This window comes from Mizuhopecten yessoensis, unplaced genomic scaffold (genome assembly GCF_002113885.1).
Source record: "Mizuhopecten yessoensis strain PY_sf001 unplaced genomic scaffold, ASM211388v2 scaffold716347, whole genome shotgun sequence".
NCBI lineage: Eukaryota > Metazoa > Mollusca > Bivalvia > Pectinida > Pectinidae > Mizuhopecten > Mizuhopecten yessoensis.
This window is the reverse complement of record NW_018480071.1, coordinates 81,024-98,804: the sequence shown is the minus strand read 5'-3', so window position 1 is coordinate 98,804 and position 17,781 is coordinate 81,024. Positions and strand designations below refer to the sequence as shown.

At 36.8% G+C, this 17,781-nt stretch overlaps 1 protein-coding gene and 1 long non-coding RNA gene across 3 annotated transcripts; both read right to left on the bottom strand.

Moving 5' to 3' along the window:
- Positions 1-271: 271 nt before the first annotated feature.
- LOC110443484 lies at positions 272-3,728 on the bottom strand. 2 transcript variants are annotated; one of them, XR_002462116.1, is made up of 3 exons: positions 2,641-3,728; positions 1,501-1,565; positions 272-1,007 (listed from the first exon to the last, which is right to left on the bottom strand). It is a non-coding gene; the product is annotated as an uncharacterized LOC110443484 (long non-coding RNA). The 2 variants fall into 2 exon arrangements; XR_002462117.1 differs by having other exon boundaries at positions 1,505-1,565.
- Positions 3,729-3,844: 116 nt separating this feature from the next.
- LOC110443483 lies at positions 3,845-11,613 on the bottom strand. Its single transcript, XM_021487714.1, has 2 exons — positions 11,539-11,613; positions 3,845-6,556 (listed from the first exon to the last, which is right to left on the bottom strand). The coding sequence occupies exon 2, from the start codon at positions 6,517-6,519 to the stop codon at positions 4,864-4,866; it is 1,656 nt and encodes a 551-aa protein (XP_021343389.1). The 5' UTR covers positions 6,520-6,556; positions 11,539-11,613; the 3' UTR covers positions 3,845-4,863.
- Between the last annotated feature and the right edge of the window lie 6,168 nt (positions 11,614-17,781).

Sequence of the window (17,781 nt, the reverse complement as noted above, 5' to 3'; positions counted from 1 at the left end):
TTCAGGATTTTAAACACATAATGTGAACATGTGCTCACATTGAAACACTACAGTGAATATCAACTGTAGATCATGGCACTAATTCTTATCAATTTAACACTTCTCTTTGTTAAAAGTCACAGTCGTGTTTGGTTTTGGAACTACAACGTTAGCTGACATCAACACCTGTTATGTTCTCCTTTGTTCTCATACGTACATAAATCATTGTATTTCTAAATATTTTAACTGAAAGAAGAAGACGAAGACTACATCATTATTTTACATACTATAATTAGCATATCACGATGGTAACATTGGGTTATATTTTAAATGATTGGTTGTACAATAAATGGTATAATGAAATTACCCGACATCTCAAAACCGAAAATTAATTGATCTTGATTGAAAAACTCAACACGTCCAGTGACCACTTAATAACACGCCTTTAAAAGTCCACACGCTGAAAGTCCTCTGACGCTCTCCCAAGTAGATCCTGGTAGGAAACTGTTCCTGAACAAGTAACAATAAGATTCTCCGAAACAAATTTCATCATTAGCTACAAAAATAAAAACAGTAAAAACATCCTTTTACTAACTACTGAAAATTCCATAAACACTAAAGAAACACGCTATTTTAAAAATTTACAAAAAATCTTCAGTCTTGTTAAAAAATTACGGAGCAAAATGTAATGCGTCCGTCCTGTTGTGTAACAATCTCGTCGATGACGTATACAGGTAACATCTCTATACAGGTAAGAGCCTACAATACCCTAACTCTGCACGATCAAACGCATACTTAGTAAATACGTCTACCTAACTCCACTTAATTAAAATATAAAGAAACGAAATGTATTTCTAGTCACTTTGTCACGGAAGTGTTGGTCCTAACCACGGCGTTAGCTGTTCTTAATACCACACAAACTACAAGAAGCTCCATGTTAGCTCCACGTTAGCTGTTATTAATACCACACAAACTACAAGATGCTCCATGCTCAAGAACAACTTCTGATTACCTCCCTTCCGTCGTACCTGTTAAATATGAAATTAATATGTTTCTTACGTATATGACAAAGACCTCGCTTCTGTATCTGAATATTAAAACGCTAATTACCTAAAACACATAAATAGATGGAACTCAAATATTATAACAAATCATGTCATTATGATGTTTTAGTTATATGAAATTGGCAGAAAGCTGTTATTTATATTTAAGCAATTAGTGTGATTTTAAACAGTATTTCTGGAATTTTCTTTATTCCTGGAAGTGTTATTGGAGTTGTGCATAACTCTGCGATACAAATCTATATTTAATTGCCTATTTTAATATATTATTATGTCATTACATTTCAGATTTGCTTCTCTCTACTTCGATAAATAGAATTATATAGCAAATCGAATCCATTCAAAGACAGTAGTTGGTGTATAATGCAAAAAGTCGTTCATCAATTTGATTACAAATATAAACTGCCTTGCAAGATATGCATGTCATGATACAATAGCACACAGTCTTAACTAAACATACCTACTTTAAGATGTCCTGTTATTCCGCTTTAGTACCATGATGTTGTCATGTCTCGATAAGGAAATCTGTTAAAGTTAAGACAATTTCTTATTAAAAAACATACGATACGGTATTATCCTTTCATGTCTATTTGTAATTAGAAACATCTCTCTTATCAATAAGGATAATTATTAGAATTATAAGAATTAATAGTTGGTTTAATATGAGCCTAAAAATAATACCTCTGGAATAAACCTGTACGTTTAATGATTGATTTTGATACATCTTTAGTTACAGGTCGTAATGTTTCTGGTTATCGACATGATTTGTCAAGGTTGCTGATCCTGTTAAATTAAACCACACCATACATATATTTAACGAGTCAGTTATATTTGCATTTGATCTGGCATTATGAATAATAATTTTTTTCTGAACATATATAAAAAATGTTTATTGTTATTTGCGTACATGCACATACTAACTAAATTGTTGATTGGCATTGGCAATCGATGTTAATGTTGACTTACCCTACTTTGAAAAGACTGGTTCTGATGATCAGCCATAGACAACATTATTAAAGCCTTATCTTGCTATTTCTTTACTTACTTAGTTATCTTTACTTTTGTTCTGAACATTACTCGTCAAAGTCGATTATAATTTACCTATCTTACTTAGGTTTCTTCATTGTTTTTCCTCGACATCAATCATCATTGCTGGTGATAATTTTCTTAACGTACCTATAGTAGGTATCGTTACTCTGCTTCCCGACATCCCTCATCAGTGTTTGAGATAATTTACCTAACTTACATAGGTATTTTTAGAATGATTGTCGACATCATTCGTCATTGGTGACGATAATTTACGTAACTTACCTATAGTAGGTATCTTTACTGTTTCTCGACATCAATCATCATGTAGGTGATGATTTACCAAACTTGCTTAGGTATCTTAACTTTGATTCTCGACATCACTCGTCAATATGGATGATACTTTACATTACTTACTTAGATATATCACATTGTTTTCCAACAATCACTGACAGTTTTCTACACATTACATCTAGATGCAAGCTCTAGTAATAGATATATCAGTATATACTGCTTAAACTGCTTATTACAATTACTTTACAGTGTTTCTTAATAAGTATTTATTTTCACTTACCTGAGTCATCAGTGACTTCTCCAGATACAGCCATTTAGTTGTCGGGGCAACTAAGGGTGCCGTAATCCTTTCCGCTCATTTTCCTTGCATCACTTTGTCTGATATAGTGTTTGTCATTATCAAATTGTCAACTATGAATCTACTGTATTTAACACAACTCCATACACTTTATATGTACTAATATTCATATTGCACGTGAAGCTAGAATATAGTGTATCAAAATCGCACACAAATGTACAACACTATTCTGGTTCATGACAAACATACTTGCAATCAACAGAAAATTGCACATTGCACTTGATAAGCTATTTGTTATTTCACAATTTTCCTGCTAGCCACACCAGTAGTCTTTCTTTGTCAACAAATATTTTTTTCCGAAATAAATAATAGAATGAAATTTATAGATAAACAGTTTTGCCACACCGTCTAACGTGTTTCAACAGTCATATTAATATGCATGTGCTTATACCGTTCAGTATATAATATATATATAACATTCACATTTCATACATATATTTGATATCTTCCTATTACATAAATCCAATATATTTCCCTGAACCATGCATTACACATACTTGCATCAAAAGCTACTGAACACAATGCACAAATGTAATCTGCATAATTAATACATTTACGAACGAGTAAGTAATCTACAAACATATAAGACACACCTGTTTTTAACTCATGCAATACACAAACTTGTACGTACACACTTACAAATGAAAAAATATAACCTAACTCTTTCATTTAAATTGACACTGAATACAGTGCATTTGACGAGCCAACCTGTGATAATCACAATTGGTATCTCAAAACGCCAATAAAACACTGTATTCGTACAAGTACAAGTTACAAATGTAAGTAACACACCTTCTTACAATCAAACATGTGAACTACAAACCATCAAACAATAAAACCTGTTTGGTTTAGTTTAGTTTTAACATCCTATTAACAGCTAATGCCATTTAAGGACGTTCATTCATATGTGTAGTGTCTACATGAGGCAGGGTATGTGGTTGTGCTTGCCTCCTTGTGATAGCGCAGATCTGAAGCCGACTTTATATTACTATCTCACTGAAATACCATGCCGAAGGCACCCAGCACAACATTCCGCCCGGTCACATTATACTGACAACGGGTGAACCCTTCGTTGCCATTCCCCTTAATGTTGAACGTTAAGCAGGAGATAACAACTACCATTTTTAAGGACTTTGGTATGTTCCGGCCTTGAGACAGAACATATTGCCTTCCTCACCTAGGCGAACGCTCAACATTTAGGCCAAAGGTGAGGTGCTGCCAAGAAAGGTGCTAGGAAACAAAAAGGAAGTAAAAAGTAAGAAGAAAGAAAAAGATCCCAAATATTGCAATGGGTGTAGCATATGTATGAAAGTCGCTTTTGTGTCCCCAAATACCTCGAGGACAACAAAGCAAATCCCATATTTTGCAGGGGGTTAAGGCATTAGTCGCCTCGTACGATACATGCAGTGGGTAACAGCAGGTGTATTCTTTTCCCGAACCCCCACCTGTAATAAGTTATAACGACCTTACTCGCAAACATGTGGTACACGATTAACACACTTCCTTGTGATAAAATAAAATATCGAAGTGTCAAAAATAAATAAAACATCAAGCCAAAATATGAAAAGATCTACTTTCAAGAAAAATAAAAATAAAAAGGAAAAGCAAAAATAGGCTAAGGTGTTCTGTGTAAATCTAGGTCAAATAACAATAGCGCCACGTCATCAAAGGGAAAACTGAATAGTGACATATAAACTACAATACAAACCACACAAAACAAGTTCGAGCATGATGCCAGTCAAAACAATTGTCCTTACATTTCATTAACCTGTATCTCTCGAAATTCTCTGCTGTAGCATTTCCGTCAGCAGTTGACATGAATTAAGGAAATATGAGGAAGGGGACATTTACACGATTGGGAAAAAGATAGCATCAATATAATCAAACACCTTAGTAATAAGACGTCCCTATTGATCAGGCCGCAAAATGATGGAGAAACAACACGTTATTTTACATTATATCAACACACCGCTTACACCTGAATATGTAATACACAAACTGCTGTTCAACACTACTTGCAACCAAACGTAAATTGAACACATAAACTTACACTAAAAAGGAAGATAAACAAACCATATTGCACGCTATTCTCGGATTTACTCTACATGTAGCTATTACACCTCTGTTCAATCAACGGTTTTCACATTAGATACTTCTGTACTGAAGCAGTTTGACATGGTATCCGCCAAACACCGCCCAGAGGATATCCCTATCGTCCACTCCAGCAGCCCACGAGCAGTCAATATCTTTGTGTATGATCCTGATGAATTCACCACGGCCACTGACGAGAAGATGAAGGTTGTTGGCACAGTCCCCGATTACCAGGTTTCCGAAACTGTCATATGCCATGCTCAACGGACTAAATGGTTCAGAGCCGATATGTGCTGTTTGGAGGCTTGTTTTTGGAAGTTCACCAGCATAATCAAATAACTTATTAAAATTTCCGTCCATGATAACAACATGTGCTTTTCCATCTTTGCCGTAAGTGTTACAGCCCCGATCAATCACTGCTACGTTCTGGGTGACAGGGCACTCTGCAATTCTGAATGGGGACATCCAATATCCTGAGTTAGTGCGAACCAGTGTACCTCTTGTGGTAAACTTTGAGATGTGTTGGTTCATGCCCACAATGACATGATTACATGATGTTATACATATACATTTTGCGGTATCCTTGGTGGCGAATCTATGTATCAGTTTATCTGATATAAGCTCCAAGATATTGTCCTTTTCGTCACAAACCCAAAGATGGTTTGTAGTGGCAGACGTACCTATGTTGGTTGTACACGCATAATGTTTAATCTCCTTCATTGTTGCGCCATTCCTATCCAGGAGTGTTAACGTGGACTTTGTACTGCAGCAGGTCCACATCTGGCCATTTGATGCTGGGCATATGGAACCAATGGCGCATGACGACTCCCACTCGTCAACAACTGTAGTCACGTGATTAGCTGACTGTTTTAATCCAATAGTGCATGGCGGATCCTGATCTACGTTTGTGTTCCGTTTCATTATACCATGGGTATATGGGGAATCCTGTTTTTCAACCACATACGTTCGAAACAGCGTTTGCTGAACTTGAGATTGACATGCGGTTTCCGAAACTGTTTTCTGGTGATGTTGTTTTGATAGTGTACTACGATGTGATGCTGGTGTACCAGCTAATCCCAAAGCTAGCTCAATAAGATTATGAGGATTCGTATTTGGAGTAAAGTGCAATGTACCAAGGTTGGGTTCGAGGGGGACACTTCTAAGAGAACGGACCTCAACTGCGGTATCGTAAATGAGTATGTTACAACCGCGTTGTAGTGCTATATTGCATGCTTGCACTTGTTCTATTCGCTGTGTTTTGTAGATTTCTAGATCGTTTTTGTATGTTTCTAGCAGCTTTTTGTTATCCGATGTCATATTTTGGTACCTGGACAGTGTCTGCGAAGCAATTAGGTCGAGGTCCTGTTTTAGCTTTTCCGTTTGCTTGTTCAAGTCCTGCGAAAATTTTGTGAAACTGCTGTCGTTGTCGGCTAATTGTTCTTCAGTTGCATTGATGTGTCGATCAATTTGAACAAGTTCAATATTCTCAGTTTTTACCATAAATTTCTGAATGTCCTTTTTCTTACGATGAGTAATTTCACTTAAAGCACACACAAGATGACCCCTGTGTTCATCAGATAAGCAACGCATACACGCAAGCTGTTTACAGTCTTGACAGAAAAGATCCAATTTTATTCCTGTATGAGTAATGCATGTTGTTTTCCCTTTCATGCGGATTGGGATCTGCCCTTTATATAGCGAAGTGGTCATATTGATAAAGTTTGGGTTAACGTTGCCACAAGAACACCTGGAAAATGAGAGAAAAGACATTGTCTGATTCTGCTGATCACGTAGGATAAGTTTACGACACGGTGTATCAAAACAACTGCATCATACAATTAAATCACGTCTTTAAATAACTGGACTGTTAGCGCTTAACTAAATAGAACACAAATCAAATAAATCAAATACATGCTAGAGTCATACGTATATAGGCATCAATGCACTTTCAACTGAACACATACAAAATCACAATATGATATATATTAAATATATTACATAGTACAAATTTATTTATACATTTTTTTCATAAAGGTCAACAAAGAGGTTGTTTAACCTGTCTACAGCACTTGAGTAATATCGACCCGTATAAGTACAATTGTCGACACAATTAACAAAGTTTTTGGTTTTGATCCAAACTGTGAGCTCGACTTGTGATTAAAAAACCGTTTGACACCAAACAGGTGAATTATTTTATCCCACATGTTTTTTTTGTATTTTTTTACGGCCCATTGACAATTTCAGCCAATTTCTCCCACAGCTTAGTCAGTTAATGCAACAGATTTTCTAATGTGAGAGTTGTGACAATTTAAGTCTGCGTACAAGACACAAAAAGATCACTGATACACTTACGTCCGGTGACACCGTAATATATAATGGCGTATTCGGTATCGTTTGAAATCAAGAAAAAAATAGTCACAGTTTGCGTGTCGTCTGTAAAAAGGAACAAAATCGCATTTCATTTTTTTTCTTCAAATTGCCACCATTTCTTATCTTTCCGCCATTTTGAACATGTGCTGTATAGTACGAGAATATTTAATGAACAATCTGTGTAAGTTTGAGTTTGAAAGATATAGTAAACACGTAAAAAACGACGGATTCCGAACATATATTTGGAGGTCCATATTTTAAGCGTTTTCATGATAGCAAACACGAGGTATCCGCCCTTTGCTTGATTATTGCTAATGCCGAACGCCAAGCAGGGAAAAGCTACCATTTTTAAGGACTTTGGTAATAGGAACGAAATTTTCGTGATGACCGAACTTTAAAGCAGGTTAATAGTCATATAGTTAACAGGCGTTTGAAATAAATCGAAGGTATTTTGTTCGTTTGGGATATAACGTCATCGCAACAGCCAGGGTCATATGAGGACGGGATCCGATATAGACACCGGCTGAAACTGCAAGTAGAAAGAAAAGAAAGAAGATCGGAAAGAAAGGAAACGAAAGAGATCCCAAGTGTTGCAATGGGGGACAACACAATCTTGGTCTCTTCCATGCCCCTTTCGTAAAAGACACGAGATAAAATCCGATTCTGTAGGGGTCCTACATTAGTCACCTTTTACAATAAAATGCAGTGGGATACATACAGCAGGCATATTCTTGATTTCCATAGAAAGAGTCTATGAAAAAACCCGATTTTGCAGGTGGGTACACCAAAGGTTTGTTTGTTTGTTTGTTTGATTTTGTTTAACGTCCTATTAACAGCTAAGGTCATTTAAGGACGGCCTCCCCTGTGTGCAAGATGCATGCGTGTAGTGTATGTGTGTGTATTTTGGGAGGCTGCGATATGTTCGTGTTTGTCTCCTTGTGATAGCGCAGAACTGATGCCGACTTTATAGTGCTACCTCACTGGGACATACTGCCGAAGACACCCAGCAGGACGCCCCACCCGGTCACATTATGCTGACAACGGGCGAACCAGTCGTCCTATTCCTAATTTGCTGACCGTTAAGCAGGAGTAGAAACTACCATTTTTAAAGACTTTGGTATGTCTCGGCCAGGGGACAGAACCCAAAACCTTCCTCACAGGGGCGAACGCTCAACAAATGGCCAAAAGTGAGGCTTTGTCAAGGGAGACATTAGGAAGAAGAAAGTTATTTAGAAAGGAGAGAAGAGATAAGGTCACAAATTTAGTCGCCTCTTACGATCATGCAATTGGGGGCAGCAGGTACAATTCTTACGCCCTACCTGCAGGGACCTACACCAAAGGTAATAGGAATATCCTTTAAGCTTTCCATTTTCAAAACCTCTTACACCAAAGGTAATAGGTTTTGAAAATGGAAAGCTTAAAGGATATTCGTTTCAAGTAAAAATATGTTGGAAATAATTCGCAGATGATATCCACCATCCGAAGCAGGAATGGAGATGCACTTATTATGAATCATCTATAATTCAGATATAATTGCTAATTTTGACTAAAAATAGTAGGCTCTTAAATTATTATTAAATGCATAATGGCCCATCAACACAGGACAGGTCATTAGGGCCAACAAATGGCCGAAAAAAACCCAATGCAAAATAAAAATATCAAACACACTTAAAGGTTAAAAGACAAACGTCAAATTGAATATTAAGAGTGGTTATGATGACTCAAAGTGTCTTTAAAAGACCAATAGCTTCCAGATAGCCTAAAATTAAAGAGACAGTTATGTTTTCGAAAAGAGATTTAAGACATATAATGTTATTATAGAAATTTTCTCGAATTAACTTAAAGTCGACACAATCTAATAAGATGTATTTTACTGTAAATGGTTCCTGACACGCTATGCATTGAGGCTGGACGTTTAAGTAAATAACAATATGTAATGACCCATCCGAAGACGGGCAAGGACAACCTAGTCTCGGCGTCTCTCTCTGTAGCTAGGGTGCCATTCACCGAGTTTAGGTTTAATAGAATGTAATTTTTTATCTACGCATGATTGCAATTATTTTGCCACTGTGATCTTAGAAATGTTGTAATTAGTGGTTTAAAATCAGTAAAATGAAGTTTAAAATCTTCAGGTGGAGGTAATAGTTTTGCTTTCGCAGCACGATCTGCCATTTCATTACCTGATATTCCCGCATGTCCAGGAACCCAGCAAAAGGTTATATGACATTTAGAGAAAAAGATGAGGTTGCTGATAAGTAAATTGACCAACAATTCAAATACTAATTAAAATCCGGAACAAGCAACCAAATAGTGATGCTATGCTGGCTGTATCCGGCATGGTATTACAGGGAGATGACACTATAAAGCCAGCACCAGACCCGCGCGACGACAAGGAGGCAAGTACATCAACATACCATGTCTCTGGCACACATATACACATGCATACCTACACAACGCACATGGAGGCACGTCCTTGAATGACAATAGCTAAGGTCACTTAGAGGCGGGAGGCACTGTCGCCTAGTGTTAGGACGCCGGGCTCGTGATCGAATGGTTGCGGGTTCGAGTATCGGCACGGCACTGTGTTGTATCTTTGAGCAAGATGCTTTACTCCGCTTGTTTCAGTCTACTCAGCTGTAAATGAGTACGTGGTCGGGCAGCGCTAGAATTGTTGAATGCTAGCTGTGAGCGCTGAAATGGAAGTTCCGGCTGTATGCTTCCCAGGGAGTTTAGAAAGATAGTGGCTGGTTGAAAACCACGGATAATAGTTTGTGAAACAATTTGAGACTACCTACAAACTGGTTTGTGATAAAGCGGTATATAAGAACCTCTAATATTATTATAATTACATCAGATGATGAACCTAAATGTGGTGTTGCTTTTCCATTGTAACAAATACCTAGACATGTTCTGATATGCATTTTTATATTTTCTGCAAAAGTGTACACAACGTCACCCGGTTTAAAAGTTCCGCTGTATTCCGTCATCCAAACAGAAATTGACAAAATTACGTCGAGAAGCAAAATATATAACGTTATAGTAAAACATAGCCAAATGTGTTGGAACAATACATTAAATCTATTCAGCGATTCGATCAGGGGATTACAAGCGATGAGCTACAGCCAAAAAGGGTTTCGTGTGCCGGGGTAATATACATTTTTTGTATAATCAGAGTGTGAAATACGATACTCTGTACGGCAAGGCTGAAACCACGCTGTATGTAAGTGCTGTCGCGCTTTTACCTCACAATGGCCCCTGTTAACAATTTTAAACAACTCGCTGCTAAAGCGTTTACTCTCGTAAACCTATTGTAAATTAATGCATTATATACGTAGCGGATAGCATCTTGATCAGCCAGAAAATATCGTTATTTCAAGTCACTTCACTGTGAGAAAGATGGCTTTATCGAGGTCAGATAACAGATAGGGGTGATGAATGCCTACAAAGGTTGAGGGTGCGATCGTTACACATTATTACACGAACATTCAGGTTATCAAACCTTTTGAATTGATAAGCGCTTTAAAATAATATATATATACCATTAATTTAGGTCTCTGGTTTCATGGTTACTTTTTTTGAGAATTTGTCTGCATTACCTCCCTAGTATAATCACCTGACTTTGGATAAGGTTGTTAAGTTAGAGTGTCTGGTCCGTAAATCCTAAATTTGCTTTCAAAATTACTGTGATTAAGTTTGCTTTCAAAATTACAGTGTTTAGGATTTAAACACCAGACTTGTTCTTGTTCTTATCTTGTTTTCAGTCCTTTGTGTCTACTCATGGTGAATACAAGCAATAAGACTACGTAGGTACGTGCAGTAAGGTACATTGGACAAGGTCCGTATATCCGTACGAACTATAATCACCAAACCGTAAAGAATGTTTGAATACAATGACGGTGCACAGATATGATACACATATGTCGCCAGTTGATCTATCAATAACTATAAATAGAAACACGTACACAGCTGAACAAAGAACAATATAAAGTCTTTACAAGAAGAAAAACAGCGATTATCATTCAGCTACAACATTAAAGGTAGATTCGGGCAGTAATGGACACTTGCTTTGTACCAATACAAAATATATTGACATTGATAAAATGTTTTCTGTGTTTTTAGATGAGCTACACAACTTCCTGTAAGTTGACTATTCTTTATGGAATATGGTATACACCTGAATATACCAGTACACAGGTAAAATGGCTTTACATATCCCTTAAAATATCTACCACAAGTCTACTTCTGTAGCTAAAATACGTATAGTAACACTTCCGTTTATACATTCATACATTAAACAATGATTAGTGTGTACAAGGACTACCACGTTTGATAAAAAAATAGGTAAGAGAAAACACCTACCTGTAAACACGATCGCTAAAACAGTCAGTGTGTACTAGTCGACTTCCTGTAACGGGTATAGGGGCTACAAACCGTATCGTTAGCCCCACTAGACTACAGCCGCTAAGCTTATCTAAAAATAAAGGACAATGTTTATTCGGATCACGTAAACGCTCGTAGCTACTTATATAGTAACCATCATTGGGTAGATTTTTCAAATAACAAGAGGCACAAAGGGCCTGTATCGCTCACCTGGCTATTACAATGATTAGGCGAAAGCATTTGAGAAGATATATTACAAATGTTGTTTCTTGTTTCAGTTTTGTGCAAGTGAAACAACATTGTTCTCTATAGCTATGTAATATAGCGTTAGTTGTGTGAATATATGATTGAAAGGGTATTAAGTTGATAAAAAATGGTGTATGCTGCACGAACGGATGGACGTTATTCCACCATACTTAACTTCTGTCAAATGTTAATGGGTGTTTAAACTGATGTTTGTATTCAAAACAAAAACAATCATTATGAAGGAGTGATATTTATTGGCATGGTACACTATAAATTGCAATGACTGAAATGACATAAGTCAAATGGACACGAAGAGCATCAACACTTAATGAAAGATAAGAATGCAAGTGCGTTTATGTCAGGTTACCTACATAGTTTGATAATATAATGACAATGTAGGTTCGATAGGTATTGGAAAAGGATGAAAATACAAATGAAATGATCAATTTGCTATTGTATGATTATATTAGCCTGGTAGACTTTATTTTAATAAGTATATGACTAGAATACGGCGACAACAGAATAGGCTTCAGAATGTACCTGAAACCCATAGCTTAACCTGAGTACTACATTAATATTGAATTTCTGCTTATATCCTCCAAATGAACAAACATCAACTTTTTTAGATATTATTAAACTGTAGTGAAGGAAATCTGCTGAGCAGTTTATGAGATAAATTGTATGTTTTTCAAGGAAGATGTTACAAATGGATGACAGAATGAAGTCACTAAAACTAAGCTTTTATTTCATTTCATAGGTACATTTGCCCAGCAGGGACAAATGTAACATATGTGATAGAAGAATGAATTATTTTTCTTAAACTAGTACATAAATTGACATTAGAGGCGCATTGTTTCAGCAGGGAGAAATGTCACAAATGGGATATAAGAACAAATGGATGATAGAATGAAGGTACTTCACATCATGGGTTCATTTTCCCATCTGGCAGCAATGTAACAGATGTGCTAGAAGAATCAAAATTCTTCCATATCTGTGGCATGATCACAAGCGAATTTTCCCAGCAGGGATAAATGTCACAAATGGACTATAAGAACAAATGGATGATAATACTAGTAAAACTAATAAAACTAAGGTTCACTCCCCCCAGCCGGGAGAAATGTAACCGATGTGTTTGAAGAATAAATCTTCTTCGCCCATATCTTTGGCATCACATGCGCATTTTCCCAGCAGGGCGACATGTCATAAATGGGACATAATATATATAAAAACCCAAATAAGATTATAGAATGAAGGTACTAACAAAACTAATAAAACAACGCTTTTATTTCACATCATAGGTTCATTTTTCAAGCAGGGAGAAATGTAACAGATGATCAAGAAGAACAAATCTTCCTCCATATCTTAGGCACGATGGCAAGCGGATTTTTTCCCAGCAGGGAGAAATGTCACAAATGGGCTATAAGAAAAAATGGATGATAGAATAAAGGTAATAATAAAACTAAGCAAGAGGCCCAGAGGGCCTGTATCGCTCACCTCAATTTGTTTAAAATAATTGGTATGAAGTAAAGATATAGCACTCCATGGTAGGTGCTGTAAGTACATATGACATTTCAGAAAGATCCATCCAGTACTTGAGATATAGCGAGAACAAACTTCAAACAGAGCCCAATCCCTATGCCTCTAGGGAGTCATACCCAACAATTATACAAAATTGAGTCCTCTTGACCCAAGGATGCTCCAGACTAAATTAGGATAATATCCCATAATCCCTATGGTAGAAGAAGGATTATAAAGGTTTTTACCTCTATTTCCCCTATTGGGCCCCACCGCTCAGGACCCAGGGGACCAGTCTCACCGTTTATACAAAATTGGTTCCCCTTCACCCAAGGATGCTTCAGACCAAATATGGACCAAATCCTTTCATTCCTACAAAAGAAGAAGGAGGATTTTAAAGAATTTGCTATGTTTCCCCTATTGGGCCCCGCCCCTCAGCCCCCAGGGGTGTGGGTGGGTGTGTGGGGGGCAGACCCACCGTTCATACCAAATTTGGACAAAATACTGTTATTCCTACAGAAGTAGAAAGATTTTGAAGAATAATTTGTTATGTTTCCCCTATTGGGGGCCCGTCCCTCAGGCCCCTGGGGTGCCAAACCCACCGTTTATACAAGATTGGTTCCCCTTTACCCAATGATGCTTCAAACCAAATATGGACAAAATACTTTCATTCCTACAGAAGAAGAAGGAATTTAAAGAATTTGATATGTATTGGGCCCCGCCCCTCAGCCCCAAGGGGGGCCAGACCCACCGTTTATACAAAATTGGTTCCCCTTTACCTAAGGATACTTCAGACCAAATATGGAACAAATCCTTTCATTCCTACAGAAGAAGAAGGATTTTGAAGAATTTGCTATATATTCCCCTATTGGGCCCAGCCCCTCAGCTCCCAGGGGAGGGGGGGGGGGGGGTCCCCTTTCCCCAAGGATGTCCTGACCAAATTTGGTCAAAATCTGCCAAGTCGTTAATGACTAGTAACGTTATAAAGAAAATGTTGACGGACGGACGACTGACGCTGCGGTATGGCATAAGCTCACCATGGTCCTTCGGACTAGGTGAGCTAAAAAAATAAGCTTTCATTTCACATTATAGGTTCATTTTCCCAGCCGGGAGAAATGTTACAGTTGTGATACAGGATTAAATGTTCTTCCTAAACTGTATAGTAAATATAATTTCTTTGACATCACAGGCGCATGTGGGGCATAGAAATAAATCTTATTTAACACACATAAAGAAAGTTTGATCACATAGTTAGGTTGATTTTCCCTGTCAAGATAAATGTAACAGATGACCATGTGTGTGAAAAATATATATAGCTTCCTTCTGAACAAGCAAAACTGATATTCAACATAAAGGCTCATTTTCGAAGCCGGGAGAAACGTAAAGTCAAACGATTGTATTTTTTTGATACGCCTATTTCTGAAGTTTCACAGGAAATGTTTCAATGAATCAATAAAGAAATCAAAAATGTATACACAATATACATTTACAGTAAACTTATGAAGACAATACAAACAGCATTGTGTAGATAATGTGTTGAAAAGCAGTCAATAGCATCATTCATAAATTTGACAAAGTTAAGTTATGGATTTTTTGAATAACATTGTCTTGACCATATGTGACTGATACAGATTCCAGTTCCAGGAGGAACTCTTCTAATCAATTTCCCATGGCTGTGATAAATGCAGTCGACACATTGTATATTGTTACTTTGACCGTTTTCGAGTCAGTGGCAGAAGTGATAATCAACGTGCCACTCATGGAGGTTTTCATAGATGATATTTTCTGCTTCATGTTGCAGAAGCAGCACCTGAAGAATGTTGAGTTTTCATTTATTTGGTCTCCAACATTCTTTTTGCATGCCATGCACATTTTTGTTGGTGTAATCATTATTTGCGATAATTCACCAACAACTGTTAGGGAGATAGGTGTGCGGCTAATTTCAATTTTTATTACATCTTGCTGGTGACTGGGAACTTGAAAGTTCTAGTTGTCAGATTGGTAAGTTTGTACACATGGTCAGGTACTAATCTATCTGTCAGTTGGTCCCAAAGGGTAACAGTGATGAAACTTGGAATTGTCAGCCAGGATGATGTCTTGTTTTGACATCTAAATACCACGTACTTCTTGGTTGGTTAAATCACTTTGGTCACTTTGGCTAGAATGGCAACCTGTAAATTATAAAAAGACCATGATTATGAGATCAATGATAAATTTGATTTCCAGTCATGGTTTAGATAACAAGACGCCCATGGGTTTTAATTAGTTTGGGAATTCCCCCGGAAAGTTGAGACAATCTGGGTTTTGCAAGACGACTTTGTATATATATATATATATAAACTTATTTTTGTTTTAGACGACTTTCATTGATTTTACAGCTTCTGAAAATTGCTGGTTTTTGGAAGCTAAAAAATCCATGAACTTTGGGGAAAAATAAAAATGGTTCAAACAAATGCAGCAATTTTTCGGAAGCAAATTTGTCTGCGCTGTACGCACCAATGTCGGTTGGGATACATCATCTGTTTATCCCATGCGTCCATGGACACGTCCCGACTGAAGTTTGTATTGCTTGTCAAGTCATGCAAGTCGCTGGAAATTGAACGCGACTTGAAATTTAAAAAAAAATGGCGGAGCATGGCAGGTGAGCCACACTCAATGAGGTATACAGGTAAACTGACCGAGATATGGGTGCACAAAGGCAGTGAAGCTTGACAATAGGATTATGATTTATTGTCACTAATTAATTAATGCCTCGGGGATGAAGAATTAGGTTGTGTCAGTTTAAATCTGGGCAGTGGGCCCACTTATTGCGTGGTAATGTTAGCTGTGTTCACACACTACAATCAAAATTACGTCCTTTATTTACTTGGTCTGCTTTGTATAACAATTGGTGTGATTTATCATATTTCTGTTTCCGAAATACCAGATTTTTTTTGTGTTCATCTGTTACCGATCAATCAGACAATCAACTTCTTGGCTACTACACATACACAAAGCAAAATCTAACTGGCAGTAGATATTTACTTAAAATGATCAGATACTTCCTTCTTATATTATTTGAATGATACTGTTATCAAACCATTTATAGTACAGTTTATCAATTGCGTGGTTTCACGTGCTGACTGTTAACTTCAATACATGTTTGGTTGTAAATTCCTACGTTTATCGAGACGCAAAGACATAAAAAAGACATGAACATTATATACTAACAAAATACCACAGATAATTGACTGTCAATTTACTTAATCATGTGCAGTACTGATCAAAGGATTAAAAAGAACCACACCTGTGCCCTGTTGCCCAAAAAGAATAAATAAAATCAAAATTAAATATGTATATCAAATGATAACTTCTGATACTTGGCAACCCTCTCTTTTTGAAATGAAACTCCCGATAACTTTACTTTAATTTAATAAATAAAATATCTGTTAAACTTCTTTAGTTATTATTCAATATTCATAATATTGAAAATTGAACATAGTCCAGTTTGAATTGCTGTCTTGTAAATTACTTAAGAGTTTACATGTGAAAACATTATAAGTCATAGGCCTAGGGTAAACATACACCTTGAGCGTATACAAAGCCATACGATAGTGACGTGGTCCTGTGTAATAACCAAAAGAGGTGCAGTTATTGATCAAATATTTTGTATACTAAATTCCAAAATGTTAATGTTTGATATAGTGTGGAGTCAATCGTTAAGTACAAAGTTGTCTCGCAAAACCGAGAATGCCTCGAGTTTCTGGGGGAATTCCCAACATGTTAATGGTCAACCGAGTGCTGATTCAGATATAATAATAGAGATAGCTGATTTTTATTTTGAAAACATGAACGAAAATATCATTCATAGTGCCAAAAAGTATAAGATTATATAATGTCAAGCTTACAAATTTAAGACTAAGGACTAAAAAGTATTTAAAGTATTTGATTTTACGAACTGTGGGTCTAAACAAGGAAGCTAAAAGAATTTTGGCAAATCCGACTAATATGGGCTCTGTGCCTCAGCTTGTGATATTTGGCTACAGTAAAATATTTACTAGGTATCATACTTGCCAATTTTGTGCATTTTCAACTTGACAACACACTTCGCGCGGGATATTACTTCTTAATTCGTAAGATGATGACACACTGCGTCATCACTATTGTTTGCTGTATGCCTATATTCTGGGACCAGATGTAGGTTAGCTACGACGGGACATTTTTTTTTTATATATTGTCAGAGCTACGAAGCGTCCTATATCAACTGAAGGAGCAAAATCAAAAATGCTGATCTGTAAGATTGCATATAATTCACGCCTGATATGAGTATAATGTTATCAAAAAAACGAATCCTTACCCATGCAGAAACTCTTTTACGAAATTAACCAAGTCCGTCTTTGGCGAAAAAATAGAAACGACCGCCATGACAGATCACGCGTGATGTTATCTCAATTATCCTTTCTATAGATGGCCTGCATGGCC